The 17,823-nt window shown below is 53.2% G+C and overlaps 1 protein-coding gene across 9 annotated transcripts in view; it reads left to right on the forward strand.

Annotated features, from left to right (window-relative positions):
- The first annotated feature begins 2,042 nt into the window (after positions 1–2,042).
- Positions 2,043–17,823, forward strand: part of LOC107319562 (6-phosphofructo-2-kinase/fructose-2,6-bisphosphatase 4) — a 34,826-nt gene continuing 19,045 nt past the window's right edge. For 4 of the 9 annotated variants that reach the window (XM_015874480.3, XM_085517140.1, XM_015874481.3 and 1 more), the window contains exons 1-2: positions 12,614–12,742; positions 16,337–16,453. In XM_015874480.3, the coding sequence (XP_015729966.1) occupies positions 12,634–12,742; positions 16,337–16,453 (226 nt within the window). In that variant the 5' untranslated portion in view covers positions 12,614–12,633. Of the gene's footprint in view, positions 2,138–12,613; positions 12,743–14,011; positions 14,032–15,518; positions 15,553–16,336; positions 16,454–17,823 lie in introns of those variants that run through there. The other 5 variants (XM_032447279.2, XM_085517137.1, XM_015874485.2 and 2 more) reach the window with 4 other exon arrangements.

Consider the following 17,823-nt stretch of genomic DNA (forward strand, 5'->3'; position numbering starts at 1 on the left):
CGTCATTAAACAAGTGTCCAGGGCAAAGGAGCCCAGGCTCCCACCATCACAGCAGGAGGTTGTCCTGTGGGAACAACAGGGCTCCATCCAAAGGATGGCTCTGCTTGCTCAGCTTCATCCGAAAACAAGCTCAGACAGAACTCCCAGGTGAAATACTTCATAGTGCTTATCTCGATCCTTCTGTTCTGTGTACCTGCACTAACCACACCTGCCAAACAGACTGCACCTCCCCGGGCCTCCCAGCTGAGGCAGAACCTCATCCCTGAGCAGAGCTCAGAGTGCACAGATCCGAGCGAACCCCCAGGTTTCCAGCAACGCCCTCCATTAACGCTGCTGGAGCTGCTCAGTGCTATCACGCGTGTTGCTTCCAGGAACGCTTAATCCCCGTGCAAAGCCAGCAGCTCTGGGACAGGCAGGGACAGGCCCAGCTGAGGGTGGGAGCAGTGAGCCCAGCGGGCGCCTTCCCAAAGGGGGGAGCTGCATGGGGAGATGGAGGAGGGCAGGCAGAAACCACCAAGGGAGAGCTCTGCTCTGTCTGTGGGTGCCCAAGGCCACAGATGGGGCCCTGGGCAGAATGATCTGGGGGGTGGGGGGCAGGGAAACAAGCCCACAGCTGGGTTTGAGGCTTTGAGGTCCCTTCCAGCCCAACCATGCTGTGATTCTATGATTGATAGCATCATCTTCTGCCAGAGGAGCAGCTGGAGGGCCTGGCTCATTTACTGAGCTGCTTCCCGCTGTCTGGGAGGAGAGGGGGCACCTGGATCCTGGTTATCAACATCAGGCAATGAGGAATCCCTGCACGTTTTGCTGGTTTTTCTTCATTTTTTAAAAGCAAAGAGAACTTGCAGGATGGCAGCTCCCAAACAGCGTCAGCCTGGGGCTGCTGCTCCGAGCAGGAAGGAGTCACACACCAAAATCAGGTTTACCTGCACTGGGCTCGAGCTCCACCATCCACAGTGCGCCAGGGATGCACACCCTGCTCCAGAGCAGCACTGGTGGTGCAGTGTCTGTGTGCACCACACCATCCCCCTTCGTGCTATGGGCAGCAAAGCCTCCCAACACAGGAAAGGCCGTGTTACATGGTGTCAATTCAGATGCTGAAAGATAAAGTCAGTGAAATATTACTAGTCCTGATGGAATCACGGGGAGTTAAGGAGGGTTATGTGTTGTCCAGAAGGTGAACACAGGAGAAAGCTCCTTGTTCACTGTAAAGCACTAAGCTGCCTCCATAAGCTGTTCTGTGCTCCAGGGGATGCACTCAGGCCCTTCCATTCACTGCTCCCCTAAGGAAGAGAAGCTCATCTGGTAGCTCTGGGATAACACCGGAGCTTCCCCCACCCCCGCTCACCCCCGGCTCCTGGCACCAAATGGGCTTTTCTGTTCGGCCCAATGCTTCCTGTAGCACAGCCCAGGGCTACGCAGGGCTCCGGTCCCAGCCCTGGGTGCGCCCTGTGCACGCACCTCAAGGAAGCGATACCGACACCGACACCGCACCGACCTCAGCCGTGCGATTTCCTCATTGCAGGAAACATCATCGTGCAGAGATTAGCGTGTAATGCTCCGTGCTTAGAAAATAACCCCTTTCTTTCCATGTGACGGCTCCTGTCAGTGATTAACGATTAAGACGCTGCACTTTGTTAACAAAAGGCTCAAAGCATCAGATGTAACCCAGTAGGGTTACGGTGCTGCCACCGACCCGAGCCGCGCACGGAGCTCCGGTGGGGCCGGGCAGCGGGACAGACCGGTGGGAGGGGGGGGAAGGAGGGCAGCGCCGGGACAGCCGCGGCTCGTTGCAGGGCTCGCTGCCGATACACGCGTTCTCCTTCCGCTCCCTCCACCCGCCGCTCCGGCCGTTTCCAGCCCCAGGTCTGCAAAATGGCTCCGTTTCTCCCCCCGTCCCCGCGCTGTTTGCGGGATCTGCTTCGTGCCGTGGGCGCTGCCCGCACCTCAATGCAGCGGGACCGCGGGGCGCGGCGGGCGGGGGCTGCTGGGCCGGGGCCGAGGCCGGGGCTGGGGCTGGGGCTGCGGCCGGTCCCGCCCCCGCTCCGCGTAGAGCCGCGGGCAGCTCCGCGGGGCCCGGGCCGAGCAGCGGTGCCGATGTGGGGCCGCCGGCGTCCGCCGGGTCGGCACTGCCGAGGTACGGAGCGGGGTGCGCCGGGAGCTGCCGATGGGGCCGGGCGAGGGGGGAGCCGAGGCACCGCCGACCCCTCCCGGAGCCCCACAAGAGCCCACGGGAGCTGCGGGCTGAGCGGGGGTCGCGGCTCGTGCCGGCGCGGGGACGCGATAGAGCACAGCGGGGACAGCACAGCGCGGCGGTTGTTACTGCCAGGGTTATTTTTGGGAAACGGGCTGCCAGGGAGCGATGGAGCTGCGGGATGGTGTATGTGTGTGTATGTGCGTGTGTATGTGTGTATGTGTGTGTGTTTTGGTGTGTATGTGTGTGTGTGTGTGCGCTCTGCGGGCAGCGATGCTTTTTGTTGGGTGATCAGCGCTGGGGAAGGCGCTCCCCGACCTGCTGCTCGTCCTTCCGAGCTCCCGATGGCAGCGCCACGAGTGCACGCAGCCCCCCGGCCCCGCTGCGGCTCCCTGCCCGATCCCGGCGCTGGGCTCCGATTTCGGGCCGGGGGTTGGGCCGGCTGCTCCTCGGAGGGCCGTGTTGTGATTTTGGATCTGGCACGGTCGTAGCACCGCGCGGGTTGGCAGTGAAACGTCCGAAGGTGGGCACAGCCTCGGTCGCGTTGGGGTCCCCCGCACTTCTCCAGGAAAAGCGAATGGTGAAGGTTGGGGGTGGGCCGGGCACCTCACCTGCAGCCCCGGGGCAGGACGGGGAAACACAAAGGCGGACTCTGGAAACATTCGTTTAGGATTAACCCTTCTATCAATACCAGATACGGACGAGCTGGCGTGAGGTGAAGCCGAGCACAGCCGGGAGTGACCCCATTCAGGTCACTGGGTTTCGTATAGCTTTGTGGAGAGCTGGTGAGCAACAGTGGGCAGTGGGCTCCTGGTGTGCGTCCAGCATTTCAATGTTCCATCAAGTTGGCTCCGTGCGGCCTTACTCAGCTGCGAGGCACTCCCATAATTATGGCTGCAATTAAAAGCAATAGCATCCATTTACATAAGGTCCCAGGTGATTTTAGCCATCATCTAATGAGACCATTTGTGTGGGGATAGCTATGCCGGATGAAGGCATGACGCAGGGAGTGTTTCAGGGAGGGTTTTTGTTGGGAGCTTTGCTGAGGTCATGGAAGGGTCTGCCTGGGTTGAGAGAAATAAGACAGTTTGTTAGGAAGAAGTGCCAGGCCTTGTAAACGCAGCCCAGCAGTGGGTGCTGCTGAGTGCAGATGAAGTGCTCTGAGCAGTTTATTTTGTGTGTCATCCGTCTCGTTTTAAAAAAGACTGGCTTGGTTACGCCAGCGTTTTGCTCCATCGGGTTGTGTCACTGTTCCTCCTGCTCCTCTCATCAGAGCTGTGCTCAGTGCAGCTGCTGACGGCTGTGTCCCAAATTGCTGCCCAGAATTACGTGGTTCCCTTGGGGCTCAAACTGTGCTCTCACCCTACTGCCCACGGCCCCTTGTCTTGGCAGCAAGTTGGAACTGCAGGCTTTAAACGCTGGGAAGTGCCATAGCAAGGATTTCTTCTGGAGGAAAAGACCTGGAGGGCTGCTCTCACCACCTCGCTCTGTATGTTAGGTTGCTTTTTTTTCTTTTCACGAGCAAACTGCAGCAGAGGCTCGTTGTCCTGGTACCCTTATGGGCGGCTGCTTGGGAAGTCACAAAGCAAGTGGCACAGAAAGGGGCAAAGCTCTGACAATGCAGTGGAGGAAGCAGCAGCCCCAGATGTGGGAAGTTCCTGGGGTCTGCTCTGGTTTTCCCCAAAAGCCTTTTGTGTCCCATTTGGGTCAGTAATCGTCCATCAGCCTTTCACTGCACCCACAGTGCTTGACTTGCAGTCTCTGAAAGCATAAGAGGTGGTGCTGGGTTGATGGTTGAACTGGGCGATCTTAGTGGTCTTTTCCAACCTTGATGATTCTACGATTCTGATTCTGCAAGTAATTAAATCCTACAGGAGAGTAAAAGAGAATGAAGTGCTCTGAATGTGCTCCTTGCTGGCTCTTTGGTGACCAAGACAAAGTGGATTCCTGTTTGTATTCAGTTCCTATTAGGCACTCCAAGAGGGGATGTGAAATGGTGTCACCTGCTGCTCCTCAAGTTGCTGTTTGTAAGGGCTGGGCTGTGCTTTGTGCCTCCATGTGGCAGATAGAAGGGATCCTTAGTAATGCTTTGTTATGAAGGTGGGGTGCAGAGCTGGCTGCACGTGTGTGGTGCCCCTGGGCTGCCTTAGTGCGGGGCTGCTGGCGCTTGGTTTGCTGCTCAGTGCACGTGGCTGTGCAGATGGGAAGGTTTCCTTAAACAGCCAGAAATGCTCACTGCTGGATCACAGCCCCCAGTGGGTAGTTTGTATCGAGTGATACAAGGGACAAAATATCTGTGGGGATTTATTTAGAGTTAAAGGCTTCCATATGGCTGCACGCCCCTCTTCTGACATGAGTCAATCAAGGAGCACAACAAATTTGGGTTGTTTTAATGCAGCTGAAATTGCTTCTGACAGCTACTGCCGCCACAACAACGTTTAGGTGTCAGGCTGCCATTGTGATGGTGCATCCCTGGAGGTCCCAGCAGTGCTGTCAGTCAGTAGCAGCGCTGTTTGTCAGCATGGCAGCCCTGTGACACCCACCTGCTGCCTTCAGAATGAGAACAAAGAGAAGAGCTTGGTGTGTTTTCTGTTACAGGTGTGGGGGGCTCCAGGGGCTCGTGGCCTCTTGCCATCCTGTCTGGTTGCTATTGCTGCTGCTCCACGTGCTGTGTGCCTTCAGCTTGTGTTAACAGTGAATTCTCTGGGTGGGTATTCACATGTTCTGCTGCAGCCCCTCCCATGTGCTGTACGTGCTGCAGTGTCGCTCTCTCCCTCCTGGCACTGTTCGTTATGCTTTGCTTTCTCTGCAGAGATTTGTGCTAAAAAAACAAAGTTATTTTTAGGAAAACAAGGAGAATTAAAGGGTTTTGCTTTTAAAAGCAAACACAGAAGGTTTCTTTGCTGATGTTACAATGGTAACGGTTATTTGGTGACTGTTTTCCCTTTGCAACAGATTTTACTTGCAGTCTTTGTGTCGTTTGCCCTGTCTGTGTTTCATCAATCAGATTATTTTGGCTGCTGTAATTTTATTATCCTTATTAAGCTTCCTCATCTCCATGTTGATTCTGTTAGTCTCAGGAAGCTGATAAGCCCTCCAGCTGTACCTGCAGATCATCCCAAGAAGGAGCGATGTGCCCTGCAGGCTCTGAAGGCGGATTGGCTGCTGATAGGGATCTCAATCCATGTGGTGATGTTTCACCTTCCCTGCTAGGTTTGAGGCTACCTGCTCCTACAGCCAGTGCTGCAGTTTGCTGAACTGAGATTTATTAGGTGTGTTTTTGTTGTAAGTTACGCCGTTGGTCACTTTGTGTGTGTGCTGGAGGAGCACAATCCCTTCTCACTGAGCTTCAGAGCGTCTCCAGGGGCAGTCGGGGTCACTGACACTGCTGGGATCTTTTCCCTTGTGTCACTGTTGGTTTTCCACGCTGAGTTGTAACAGTTGCCTTCCTACCTGCTGCCTATGGGGCCTGAGTGAAGCTGTGTCTGTCTGTGGGTGTGGGCAGAGGGCTGCAGGCCCAGCTGTTTCCCCCTGAGCTCATTTGCTCTTGCTTCCATTGCTGTGGGCTTTCATTAACAGCCTGCTCACTCCATACAGTAAGCTGTGCTGCCTGCTGTGCTCTGCCGGACCCTCACGTCTCATCCCCTCAGTGTGTGTTCAGCCCTGGGACAGGTCCTGTCCTTGCAGCAGGGCAGCGTGCAGCCTCAGCTGTGCAACCTCACCTCACTTCAGGTGCTCTCAGACGTGCCTCTGTCGATGTGTTTATGGCACCAGCATTTCCAGAGAACCCCGCTCCTGTTGCCTGTCTCCTCCCTGCCCAGTCACGGCTGCTTTGAACATCTCCCTGTTCTGGCTTTTAGGACACTTCTCCCACCCCCAGCCCGTGTTTCCTCCTCCTCCCACAACGTGACCTTGCCTTGCTCTTTTTCCCGTGCCCTATTTCAGGCATTCACATGGCTGCAGCTTCTATTATGTGCTGATGACTCACAGATGCACTCTATACCTTTGTTGCTTTGCTCCATCCAGACCAGCATCTGCCCTTCTGCTGCTGTTTTTCTCTTTGGTTCCTCCATCAGAAGTAACTCGATATTTGAAGCCCCCATCCCCTTACGATGCTTCTTAAGCTCTCTTTATCTCTTGGCTTTAATGCTCTGCCATCTGATGAGGAGCTTCATCCCAAAGCCTTTAGGACATTCCTTTGTTTCGCTTCATGTGTTTAGATCCCACACAAGTGCTGCACACTCCTCAGTGTCGGTGTATTTCTCCTTCCACAGCTCACCGTGTGATTTCTCATTCCTAACACGTGTAATAAGGCTTTTCAGCTGTTTAGTTTTTGTTTGTTTGCTTGTTTTTTCCTCCTTAAAATGGCTGCCCTGGGAAATCCCGCAGCTGAAGGCAGCTGATAGCACTTGCTTTTAAAGGTAGGGTTAAGTAGTGCAGTTCTTAGAAGGCAGCTGCCCTTGTTCTGCAGCTCTTACAGCACGGGTTTGGCTGCTGTAAACAGTTGTCGTGGCACCCTCGCTGGATAAAGGTTAGATATGCAAAGGGTGTGCATGCAAAATAGATGCTGAAATATCGGTGTGACAGCAGCTGTGGGAATAATTCATGAGCCTTTCAGCCTGGAGCTGCCTCTGAGAGGTGCGAGGAGAAACACCCCGGGGAAGCCTGGCATGTACCTGCGTTGTGCTATGGGAGCGTTTCCCCCCTCCAGGTGAGCAGTGCAGGGGCGCTGGGTGCGCTGCACCGCCGGGCAGCGCTTGTGCAACGCTGTACGTGCTGTTGCTGTAGTAACAACATCGGACACGGGCAGCACCGCGTGTAGGAACGGCTGTGTGCACAGAGCTGCTGTGCTGGGAGCTGTGTTCAGTTTCCCTCTGGGCACGTGAGTGCAAATGGGAGACTTGTGCAGATGCGATGGATTTTAATGGCATTTTGCTCCTGCTGCTGGAAGCAGCTGCCCCCGTTTGCACGTAGCTGGAAGTGCTTGGTTATACAGCGAGATACGGAGGGGTTCTTAAAACTGGGTTACATGCAGTAAACATGAATAATGGATGCCGTATTCCCTTTATCTTGCAATGAAACTGACATGCTTATATACATCAAAACAGGAAGATTGCTCTGAAAGGCCACGTTTGTGAGAGCGGTTTGCATAAAGATAACAAGGAATGGAGTAACAGTGCAGGAAGGGATGAGCTGAAGTGATCTGCTTATTCAACAGGGAGCTGTTGGAGGGGTCTAGGGGGGGCCATGAAGGTGAGCAGGGGCTGCAGCACCTCCTGTACAAAGACAGACTGAGGGAGCTGGGCTTGTTCAGCCTGGTAAAGAGAAGGTTGAGGGGTGATCTCAGTGCAGCCTGCCAGGACCTGGAGGGAGCCTACAGACAGGAGGGGAGTCAGCTCTTTGTAAGGGTAGATAACAGCAGGACAAGGGGAAATGGTTTTAAGTTGAGGGAGGGAAGATTTGGGTTGGATGTCAGGGGGAAGATCTTTACTATGAGAGTGGGGAGGTGCTGGAACTGCTGCCCATAGAGGCTGTGGGTGCCCCGTCCATCCCTGGAGGTGTTGAAGGCCAGGTTGGATGGGCAGCCTGGTCTCATATTAAATATGGAGGTTGGTGGCTCTGCCTGTGGTGGGGTGTTGGAGCTTCGTGATTCCTGAGGTCCCTTCCAACCCAAACCATCCTCTGATTCTATGAAAGGTGTATTTGTTTCATTTTTCCTTAGGCTGATGATATTCACATTCTTGTAGATGAATGTCTCTGTGTTGCCAAGGATTCTCATGCCATCCCTGCACCAGTGACAAGACCTTCCTGCTGGTTACACGTCTGCCCCCAGTTATCTTAGATGGCCCGATAGGTTGATGTGTGTACCATACAACGCATGAGTCCTGCACGAAGCTATTCCAGACATTCTCGATACAATTCTTGCAGTAAAAACCCTTACGTAGCAAGTGCCTATTTCCTGGTGGCTGGGTCATGGTGGCTTTCAGAACACATCAGCATGCTGGAATCAAGCCAGACGTGAAGTGTGCTGCAAGGGGTTTGTCATTGTTTTGTATGTGGGATGAATACCTATAATGACGTTTCAGCAGATGATAAAGAAAATATAATGAGTGTGAATTAGCGTGGGAATTAGTGCTCTCTGCCACCAAGTGGTGTGGCTGGGGCTCCTGCCAGGCCTGCCCTGCTCTCAGCTCTGCTAGAAGAGATCAGAGCTTGTCTGCTTGCCCATTTACTTTATAGCACTGTCTTCTGCTTAGATTTGCATTTGGGGATTTTCCCCTTATGTCTGCTGAGGGATATTGCTTTGTTTCAGCTTAAGGGATCTCTCTGGCTTTGCCCTATGGGATCTAGGGTGTTGCTTAAGCCTGTTCCCCAATTAGCACCAAAGGACTTGTTGTTCCCAGCAGTAGCTCGTTCTTGTCTGAAGCGTGATGAGATCTTTTTTCACCCTGAGTGTCTTTGGCAGGTTGCTGCGTAGCCAGGAGGCCCAGGAATAACACAGGCTTTGTAAAAATAACTTCTGTAGGTGTGTGTTGTTGTGGGCAGATTCTTTTTTCAGTCCTGATTCCTTCAGCTTTGCTTATCTCCGATGCAGCAGTTCTGCTTCGAGAGAATGGGACTCTTTTCCCTTTAGACAGCGATACAAAATAGGATCTGGAGTGAATGGTGTCAGGAATGCTCTTATTGCTTCTCAAAAGAAATGGAGTAACTGCTGGAACACGAGTCCTCATGATTGTGGTTGGTCTGGAACCAGGTGCTGCTGGAAGGATTGTGGAGTTGGTTTGGGGAACCTGCTGAACTCGTAGTGTGGGATGCTTGACATTTCGGGGGCCTTAGTGGGTTATTTCTCACTGCCGGTCAGTTTGATATTAAGCTGGATGGGAAAATAAAAAGGTTGGCTCCTTTGGTTGTGGGGAAGATGGGAAACGTTCAGTTCAGGTGTTGATGTGGGTCCTGAGAAACTGAGCTGGGAAGGTGTAACTCAGTGCCTGTCAGTGCGTGTTGTGCCGATGTGCTGTCACAGCTCTCCAGCCCGGCTGCTCACTGTGTGTGTGAGGGGATTCTCCCTGTTCTCTCTGTGTGAGAAGTTCTTTCAGCTATGAAGGATCCCTTCTGCAGGACGCCGGTTCCCAAATGCCTTTGTCATCATCCAGGAGCTCAGGACCAGCCCAGAAGGAAGGGAGCCGCCTTCCTGGTTCCCTTCCGAGCAGGGTGAGTTGGCTCAGAGCTGACAACATCCCTATGCGGCTCATTGCAGACATCTCTTCCACAGAAACAAAAACCTGCTGGGCTTGATCCGAACTCCAGGAATACGGGAATTCCCCAGGGATGGGACGGTCAGTTCCCTGCGGAGCTGCTGATGTCACAGGGGATGTTATTGAATGGGCCAGGCTCCATGCTGCTCCACGCTGGTTTTGCTCATCAGAGTTGCAGTGTAGTGTGGGTACAAGTTGGATGCTGCCATTTACCCTCAAACTGCAGCTCTTCACCTCGGAATAGCGCTGCAGCACCTGCTGGGTCAGAAGGAAATCAGCACTATTGCTTGGAAGAGGTGCGGGAGAATTCACTCCCATTCCACCCAAAATCCAATGAAATGTTGGAGCGTTGTTGCTGGTGAACAGAAGGTGAAGCATTGCTGTGTGTTTGGTCACCACCTCTCCTAATTGGCTCGCAGTGTTGCAACGGCCTTGTATATTAGATAGCTGTTGCTGGCTGTCCTCGGGTCATTTAGCTGAATTACTCAGTGATCCTCTAATCCTCCTTCCAGCTGCATTGACTGGGCCAATGAAGGACCACCACAAGGCTGCTAAAGGTAGATGTGACTTCATTTTGTAATTGAAATTAAACCCCATTATAGCTGGGGTAGGCATCGCTCTGTGTGCTTCATACAGACGTTGTGGCTGGAGCACAGCAGGTTGCTGCTCAGCCTGCAATGGAGCCTGGTGTGGACAGCAGGGATGTGTGGGCCTGGGGACCGTGCTGGTGCGTGTCTGCCTTACTGAAACCATATTTGAGCTGCTGATCTTTGCAGGTTCTGTGCTCTGCTGGGGCTCCTTGGGTTGCTTTCCAATAAGCTTGTGTTGTGCTGAGGTTGCTGAGGGCTTTTGTCAGATGTAGAATGCAGGAGCATCCACACAGCTTCCCAGAGGGGAAGTATGAGCTGGTGTTGCTCCTCTCACCACTGCAATACATAGAAATGAGGATCCCTGTTTAAAGATGGGGCAATCTGCATGGATTCCTACCTGCTCCTCTGGTTGCAATGGAGAACACCTGGATGGAGCCCTCTGCTGTCACTGTGTGTGTGAGAGCTGGATGCTGCCCGTGTCCTCAAAGTGCAGAGTGAACAACTGATAGAGCAGGGAAATGTCCCTCGGGACACCATGGAAGGAAAATGCTCCGGAGGAATGGAAGCGTTTGGTTAGTGATGAAGTATTGTTAGTGTTTGCTGTCTGCAAAGCTACGAGGAGGTTTTGTTCTCCTGAGCCCGTGTGGGCCTCTCGTCACTAACATAGGAACTCCGGGGGGTGTTTTTGGTATTCTTTGAACAGTTGGTTAAAGGAAGAAAAAACCTCAGTCGCTTTGTGTAACCCTCAGTGCTGCCGGGGGGCTCCGAAGCGTTTCACTGCGGTGCTCCGGGAGGCTTCGCTGCTTCGCGGCGGTTTCTGAACGGCAAAAGCCCGTGAGTTAATTTTGGCAGGGGCTGGGGTGGGTCGGGGCCATGTGCTGCTGCCGGCCGCGTTTCGGGCCATTCCCCGGGGGGCGCTGGGGGGCACGGCCGGCAGGGCGCTGCTTATGGGGCGCCGGGCGGTGTTAGGGCGCCCCCTGGCGGCCGCACCGGGAGCCGTCCTCGTGGGGGGGGGGCTGTCCCCGTCCAGGGATGGGGCGCCCCCCGCAGCCTGTTGCAGCGCCTCGCCAGCCGCACAGGAAAACACTTTTCCAACCTAAACCCACCTTCTTTAAGCTTGAGACCATTATTTCCCCTTGTTCTATCACCACAGGCTCCATCCCCTTCTTTCTTACAGCCCCTTTAGATGCTGACAGGCTCTCAGCTCTCCCCTCAGCCTTCTCTCCTCCACCTGCACAGCCCAGCTCCCCGCCTGCCCTCACAGTGAGGTGCTCCATCCCTCGGGTCGTTTTTGTGGCCCTGGTTTCTTGAGAAGCAGAGCTGACAGTGCAAACCTCTTGTTTAAACACGGGTGATAAGTGGGGCCTGGAAATGTAAACTTGTGTCTTAGTGGCTTTTTATCTTGGAGGTTCTGCTGTGTGCTCTGTGTTTCGGGAACTCCTCAGAATAAGCTGCTGCCTGTTTTGCTGTGAGAGGGAACAGGATGTTGTCACAGCACTTGCAGCTCTGAGCGTGCTGAGCCGCAGCGCTGTGTGTGCCCATCTGCAGGGCTTGGCTCAGAGCAGCCGCTCTGTAAATACCCTGTTGCTGTGAACCCAGCGCTGTGACCTCTGGCTGTCTGAGCAGCCTTTAATCACTTTACAAACAGCATCTCAAGCAGCCAAAGTTCTGCACTGCAGACAGGATTGTGAGCTGGTTTCTCATGACCTGTGTCTGCTGAACTCGGTGTAGTCAGGGTGTGGGCACCCGGAGGACTGGAAAGTCTTCTTTGCTCATCCCATGCGGGAGCTGCTGCTGCCAGAGGGAAGGGGGGAAGGCAGGAGCTGGAGATGCTGGGTGTTTTGTGGGTGTTTTATGGGCTGTCAGACTATAAGGTGACGTCTTTAGCAGGGAAATGAGACCACGAGAGTAAAGTGGAGGTACTGCAGAGCTGCTGCTGTACTAGGTGATATTTGTTGGTTACAGGTAGAAAGCAGCAGCGATAGCATCTCATTGCCAGGGCCGACTTTCCCCCTGGCGTTTTCCCTCTGCACAAAGTGCTTTTTGCAGGTGAGCTGTCAGCTCAGCACGGCCCTGAGAGCAGCTTTGTGTAACCCCCCCACGAGTAAAGGCTCATTTGTGGTCTCAGTGCAGCAAACAAAGCCGGCTCCAGCTGCTCACCTGCAGAAACCAGCCCTGCTTCTCAGGGCTGTGTTAGGACGGGAGGTGATGATGACTGTGCAGATGTTGGCTGCTGTCCTTATTGGGGCGTACCGAGCCGCGGTTATTGGGCTTGTGTGGCACGTGTTGCCTAGTGACGGCTGCTGCCCAGTGACGGAGATGTTCAGTGCGAGGCCGGACCCGAGCTGCGCAGCCCCGGTTCGCTGCGGGGAGTTGGGCCGGGCGGCCTGACATACAGCCGGGCGGCCTTTTACAGCTATACGGCCTTACAGCTATACGGCCTTCATCGGTCCGCCCGGCCCGGAGGATGCTGTGATTCGATCCGTGCGGCTCCAGGAGGGGCGGTGCCGCTCACAGCCGGGCCCGGCCGCGCCTCGCGGGGCGGAGGGAGGACGGGAGGAGGACGGAGGGGCGGATCCAGGAGCTGCCGAGGATGGCGGCGGCTGCGTCTCCGGCCCGGGAGCTGACGCAGAACCCGCTGCAGAAGACGTGGGAGCCGTACGACAACGGGCTGCCGGCCGGGCACAGCGCGCAGCGCGGCGGTGAGCGGGATGATGGATGATGCGGGATGATGCGGGCGGGGACGGCACCTCGGAGCGGGCGGACCGGGCCCGCATTGCTGGGGTCGGTTTGAAGCGCTCCGCTTCGCCTTGAGAACGCGTGTTTGTGCTGAAGGAACACGGAGCGAGGGGCGTCCCCGTGCCCCCCCCGAGCTGCGCAGCGCTGCGGACAAAGCGGCTTTGTGCCGGGCTGCTGCTTGTCATGCACAACCCGCCGTGCCGCCCCGCAGAGCCCAATGCGGACAAAGCGGCGCTGCGGGTCCTGCTCGTAACGCGGAGCCGGGGATGCCAACAAAGGGGCCGAGGGACCGTCCCGGTGCTGGCAGGACAATGCGGGGATGGACGGCTGGGAACTGACGGGTCATTGGCAACGAGGGGGATCCCCAGTGGAGCTGCGGGAAGGGGGATGGGATCTGCAGGATCCGTGCCGATAGGACCAGGGAATGGTCTCAGGCTTAAAGAGGGTAGAGAAACCTGGCGAGGGGTGTCTGCCTTGTGGCTGTCACAGCTTGGAAGTGCTGGTTCTTTGTGTCTTTGAGGAGCATGGAGTTCTCAGTGCATGTAGGGTGTCCAGCAGACTGCGCTGTTACTGGTGACACCAGGCAAGCAGAGGGAAAACTGCTCCGAGGGACCAACCCAAGTCATACTTGGAGGTGCTGGAGGTGTTCATTCTTACTGATAGCTGCCCTTTAACTTTTGTGGTCTGAGCATCAGCTGTTGGGTTGTGACAAGGTTGATGAGTGGGCTACGAGCACAGACTGTATAAACAAGCAGCAGAATATGCTACAGTTGCAGAGGATGTTTATGGAGCAGCAGATAAGCTGAGCTTCCTGTGGTTTAAGGATCATTCCCCCCAGCTGCAGTTTGCAGCTTTTGTTTCCCCAGAGCTGGAATTCGGTCATTCTCACGAGTTTTATTTGCTGTTCGAACAGCAGAGTGAATAATGGGAAAGAGAAAGGAAAAAGGAGTATCAAATACAGGCTGCCTTTCGTAAGAGCTGGCGCTGCTTTACGTATCTGTAGTCCCAGCCCCAGGAGCTGAAGATAGAAAACATGAATGAGGTGAGGACAACACGTGGCTGAAGCTGAGGGTCGGGATGTACGATGGGCCAGCACTGGCAGCATCGAAGCTGTAGGAAGCAAATGTTGGCCTGCAGCAGGAGGTGGCACGAGGCCAGAGGACAAATAAAGAATCCCTCCTGCCAAAGTGGTGCTGGAAACTGGAAAAGAGAGGAGAAACAAATGGAAGATAATGGACTTCTTCAGGCACAGGTGAGGGGACGGAGAGCACCCAGATGGGGAACTTTGCCTTGCGAGATGCAGACAGGAGTAACTGTCATTATTGATCAGAAGGAAAAAATGAACTAGTAATAGTCAGCTTGGGAAGGAGATGTGGGGAAACGTGTGGGGCTGATGTGATCTGAAAGGCTGGTTGTGTTGACATACAGCTGAAGATGGTTGTGTGTGAGCCTCTGAGCAGTGCAGCAGTTTCAGGGTGCAGCCTTTGAGTTGAGCTGCATTGAAACAGGAGGGGGTCTTTCAGTGAACTCGATGGCTGACTGCAGCAGCTTCATACCGAAGTCCTTTTCTCCATACATGTTGACCTGAAGAGTTGGAATGAGTGATGAGAAGAAGTCTCATTCTCAGTGCAAAAGGGCCATGGATAACCCAGCAGGCAGCAGCTGAACTGCTAAACAATCACCTCCCCACTGATTTCGTAAGCTGTGGGTTTGGGAGGCTGATGAAATTCTGGGCAGCGTCCCATTGAAGTTTCAAAACCTTCTGCATCGTGCCTTATTTCACAACACAGTCCTAAGAAGAGGCAAGAAATGAGCACGCAGTTTCTCTTTTCCTTAAGTGTTGTACATCGGCGTGGTGGGCAGCTGTGATTTTACCCTGAGGTGCATCCTGCCCTCTTGTATGCATTTAATTGGTTTATTTTTTAACTGGGATAGTGACTTTGCTCAGATTGTGGTACTTGGTCTTAATGTGCTGTCTCGAGTTTTAAGGTGCTGTCGCTGGGCCACTGTCCTTCATGGAGTGCTGCTTTCTGTGTACTTTTTTTCTCACTGTGAGAGATACAAGGTGCGTCCATGCAGCTTGCACCTCCATCACTGCTTTCTGCTGTGAGCTCTGTTTGCATGGGGCAGATGGTGGTGAGTTGCTGTACAAAGGGAAGGAGGGTTTTGTGCCACTGGAAAAGGGTTGAACTCAAGAGGCTTTTTTTCCCTTCAGAAGTTAAAAGCTGCCAGTGTGGTGCCTTTTCTGTTTGGTTGGGTTTGTGCTTTTGTGAATCAGTTTACATCCTGGTGTCAGACGTTTCCCTGCAGGCATTCAAGGCCAGGCTGGATGTGGCTCTGGGCAGCCCAGGCTGCTGGTTGGTGACCCTGCACACAGCAGGGGGTTGGAGCTGGGTGAGCACTGTGGGCCTTTGCAACCCAGGCCATGCTGTGGCTCTGGGATTTCTTCAGAGGAATGCGTAAGTCCTGAGACACTGACACTTCAGGTGCTGCCATTTGCTGGGCAGTCCTCACCACCTGCAGTGTTGGCAGCATCTCACTGGGAGAGCAACAGCCCAAATACCATGGGGAAAACTTGCTTTATTTTTAACTTTTCAGTGTTTGGAACAAACTGCTTCTGCTATCAGGGGACTGAGGAAAGTGATGTGTGTGGATTATGATGTGCGAGTTAATTCCCTTTGGCATGTGGGATGGGGGACCTGTGAACCTTAATGTCTTTACTGTCTTCTTTCCTTTTAGGCAGTTCCTTGTATCAGTGATAGATTCATGCAAGGTATCCATAGTTCTGTACCGTCGGAGCGTTCAAAAGACGTGTGGTTTGAAAGGAATGCCTCAAGGTGTTCAGTCTGCAGCTGTCAATTCCTCCAGCTTTGGGTGGTGTTTTTATTTTCCTAATTAAAAACTCTGCCTCTGATTTGGGGCAGTTTGCCCATCCCATGTCTGTGCATTGGGTTATTGTGCTGAGTTACCTGGAATACTTGTGCTCCGTGCCTCCTGTCAGCCAACCAAGGGCATTGAAATGGGGCTGTCATTAATAGTATTTAAAGGGAAAGTGGGAGCACCCCGTGGCACCAAAATGTGTTCAGCTGTACCTGTCGTGCTTCTCGCTTTGCTCAGAACCAAGGAAAGCTTGAGCAGCACTGAGATGTGGTCTCAGGGACTCAAAAATGGTGCACACCTTGCTGCTTCCTTTCAATGCGAGCACTGGGCTGAGGTGGACAGGGCTGTCAGACACCAGTGACCTTCTTGCTGCTGTTGTTTTTGTGTGTCTTGGAACATGGATGCAAATACACAGGTTTCTCATCTTCTGCCCGAACACAGCTCACGTGTCCAGCACTGCACTGCCACCATCCTGCCCCTCTAAAATGCCACTCAGCCTGTGAATGTCAGTCACTGTGCTGCTAAGGAAACCCCCTGCAAGAGGGGGACGTTGTGCATGAGCTGCTTGAATGGTCACTGCCTGGGAGAGCACACGGAGTTGTCATTTTCCACTGCCACGTGAGCCTTTGTTTTGGTGAAATATAGTGGTGAATAACCCGTGTCGTTTTCTCTTTCAGTATGTATGACCAACTGCCCTACGCTCATTGTCATGGTGGGTCTGCCAGCAAGAGGAAAAACCTACATCTCAAAGAAGCTGACACGCTATTTGAATTGGATTGGAGTGCCGACAAAAGGTGATGACGGCCTTAATTTTGTTTGCAGGGCTGAGGTTCGGTGTCGTATCAGCCTAATTCCCAATGCTTTTATTGCCTGGTGTGACTGTTGGCTGCTTGGACTCCTGCTTTGTTATTGTGTCTGTTTATCCTTGCAGCAGCGGCACACACAGTTTCTGTGTCCTGTTCTGCTGTTTGTTGATTGTATTCTGGTGGCTGTTCATTTACTTCCATGTTATAACAAGTGGCCAGATCAACTTTGCCCTTACCCTTAACACTTAGGTTCTTTAGCTGCTTTATTTTCTCCCTTTCTCTGCCCTGGGCATCAAAAGGAAAAGCACCTTTGTGAGCGGGGCAGCAGTCAGCACTTCTGGGTTAAAGTTCTGCCTCCTCCGTTTCCTTTGTGAACTTTGTGCAGTGTGTAATTTATGTACAACGTTGTTTAATTGTATTTGTGGAATGGATTGCAGCTCTGTCTTTGACCCCATGGAGGAGAACCGGCCTCTTGTTATCACTCTGAAGGAGTTCATACCTGTGTTTGGGAGGAGAGGCTTAGGCTGGTTCTGCCAGTAATGTGTGCTGTTTCACTCCTGGATGCCTGTGGGATCCTGTAGGCCCAGATCAATGAGTGAACAAGACCTAAATCCATCTGAGGTTCCGAGCAGCAATCTCTCCTTGCTTTCTCTGTGTGTGTGTAGAAGATGACGGCACGTTTTAGTGTTCTGAGCAGAAATGGAGCTTTACAGTTATGGCTGGTTAATCATTTAAATTACATTAAACACAGGAGAATGTGCTAAAGTAGAGACTGTTGGCTGTTCAGAGGTGCGTTTCTGAGTCATCCTGAGAGGTCCAGCTGAAGAGCTGTGTTTAAATTGCTGCTTGATTGTAGGACGCAGTTTTGGAGTTAATGCCTTCTTAAACTCTTAGAAAGTTATCTAATGTGTTTTGTTTAATTGAGACATTGTGGATGAGGTCATAGGATTTTGAGTGTGGGAGTTTACAGAATTAGGATGGCTTGTAGTAAGTTGTATCTTGTCACAGCTGTGCACCCTTCTGACGTGCAGTATCCAGTTCTTAGGGGCTGGAGCTTTGTCCATTAGGCTGCCATTGGATAGAGGTCTAAAGATGTGTATGTACAGAGCCTATACCCAAACTGATTTAAATGCACGTTAGATGTATACACACACACACATGTTCAATAGACGTGTTGTGTGTATGGCACGGTGCTGAGCAGTCAGCTGTGTGAACTTTGCAAAGCAGAAACGTAGTGCTGGATGATGAACTGCTGCCCACATCTGACTCGTGGTTGGTTGAATTTATCCTGAATGCAGTAAGACAAGAAATGCTGCTCTGCTTCAGGATCAGGGAGAGTTCCGTGTGCAGCTGTAAGC

Source organism: Coturnix japonica, chromosome 15 (genome assembly GCF_054131305.1).
Source record: "Coturnix japonica strain WE chromosome 15, WE-NBRP24, whole genome shotgun sequence".
Lineage (NCBI taxonomy): Eukaryota > Metazoa > Chordata > Aves > Galliformes > Phasianidae > Coturnix > Coturnix japonica.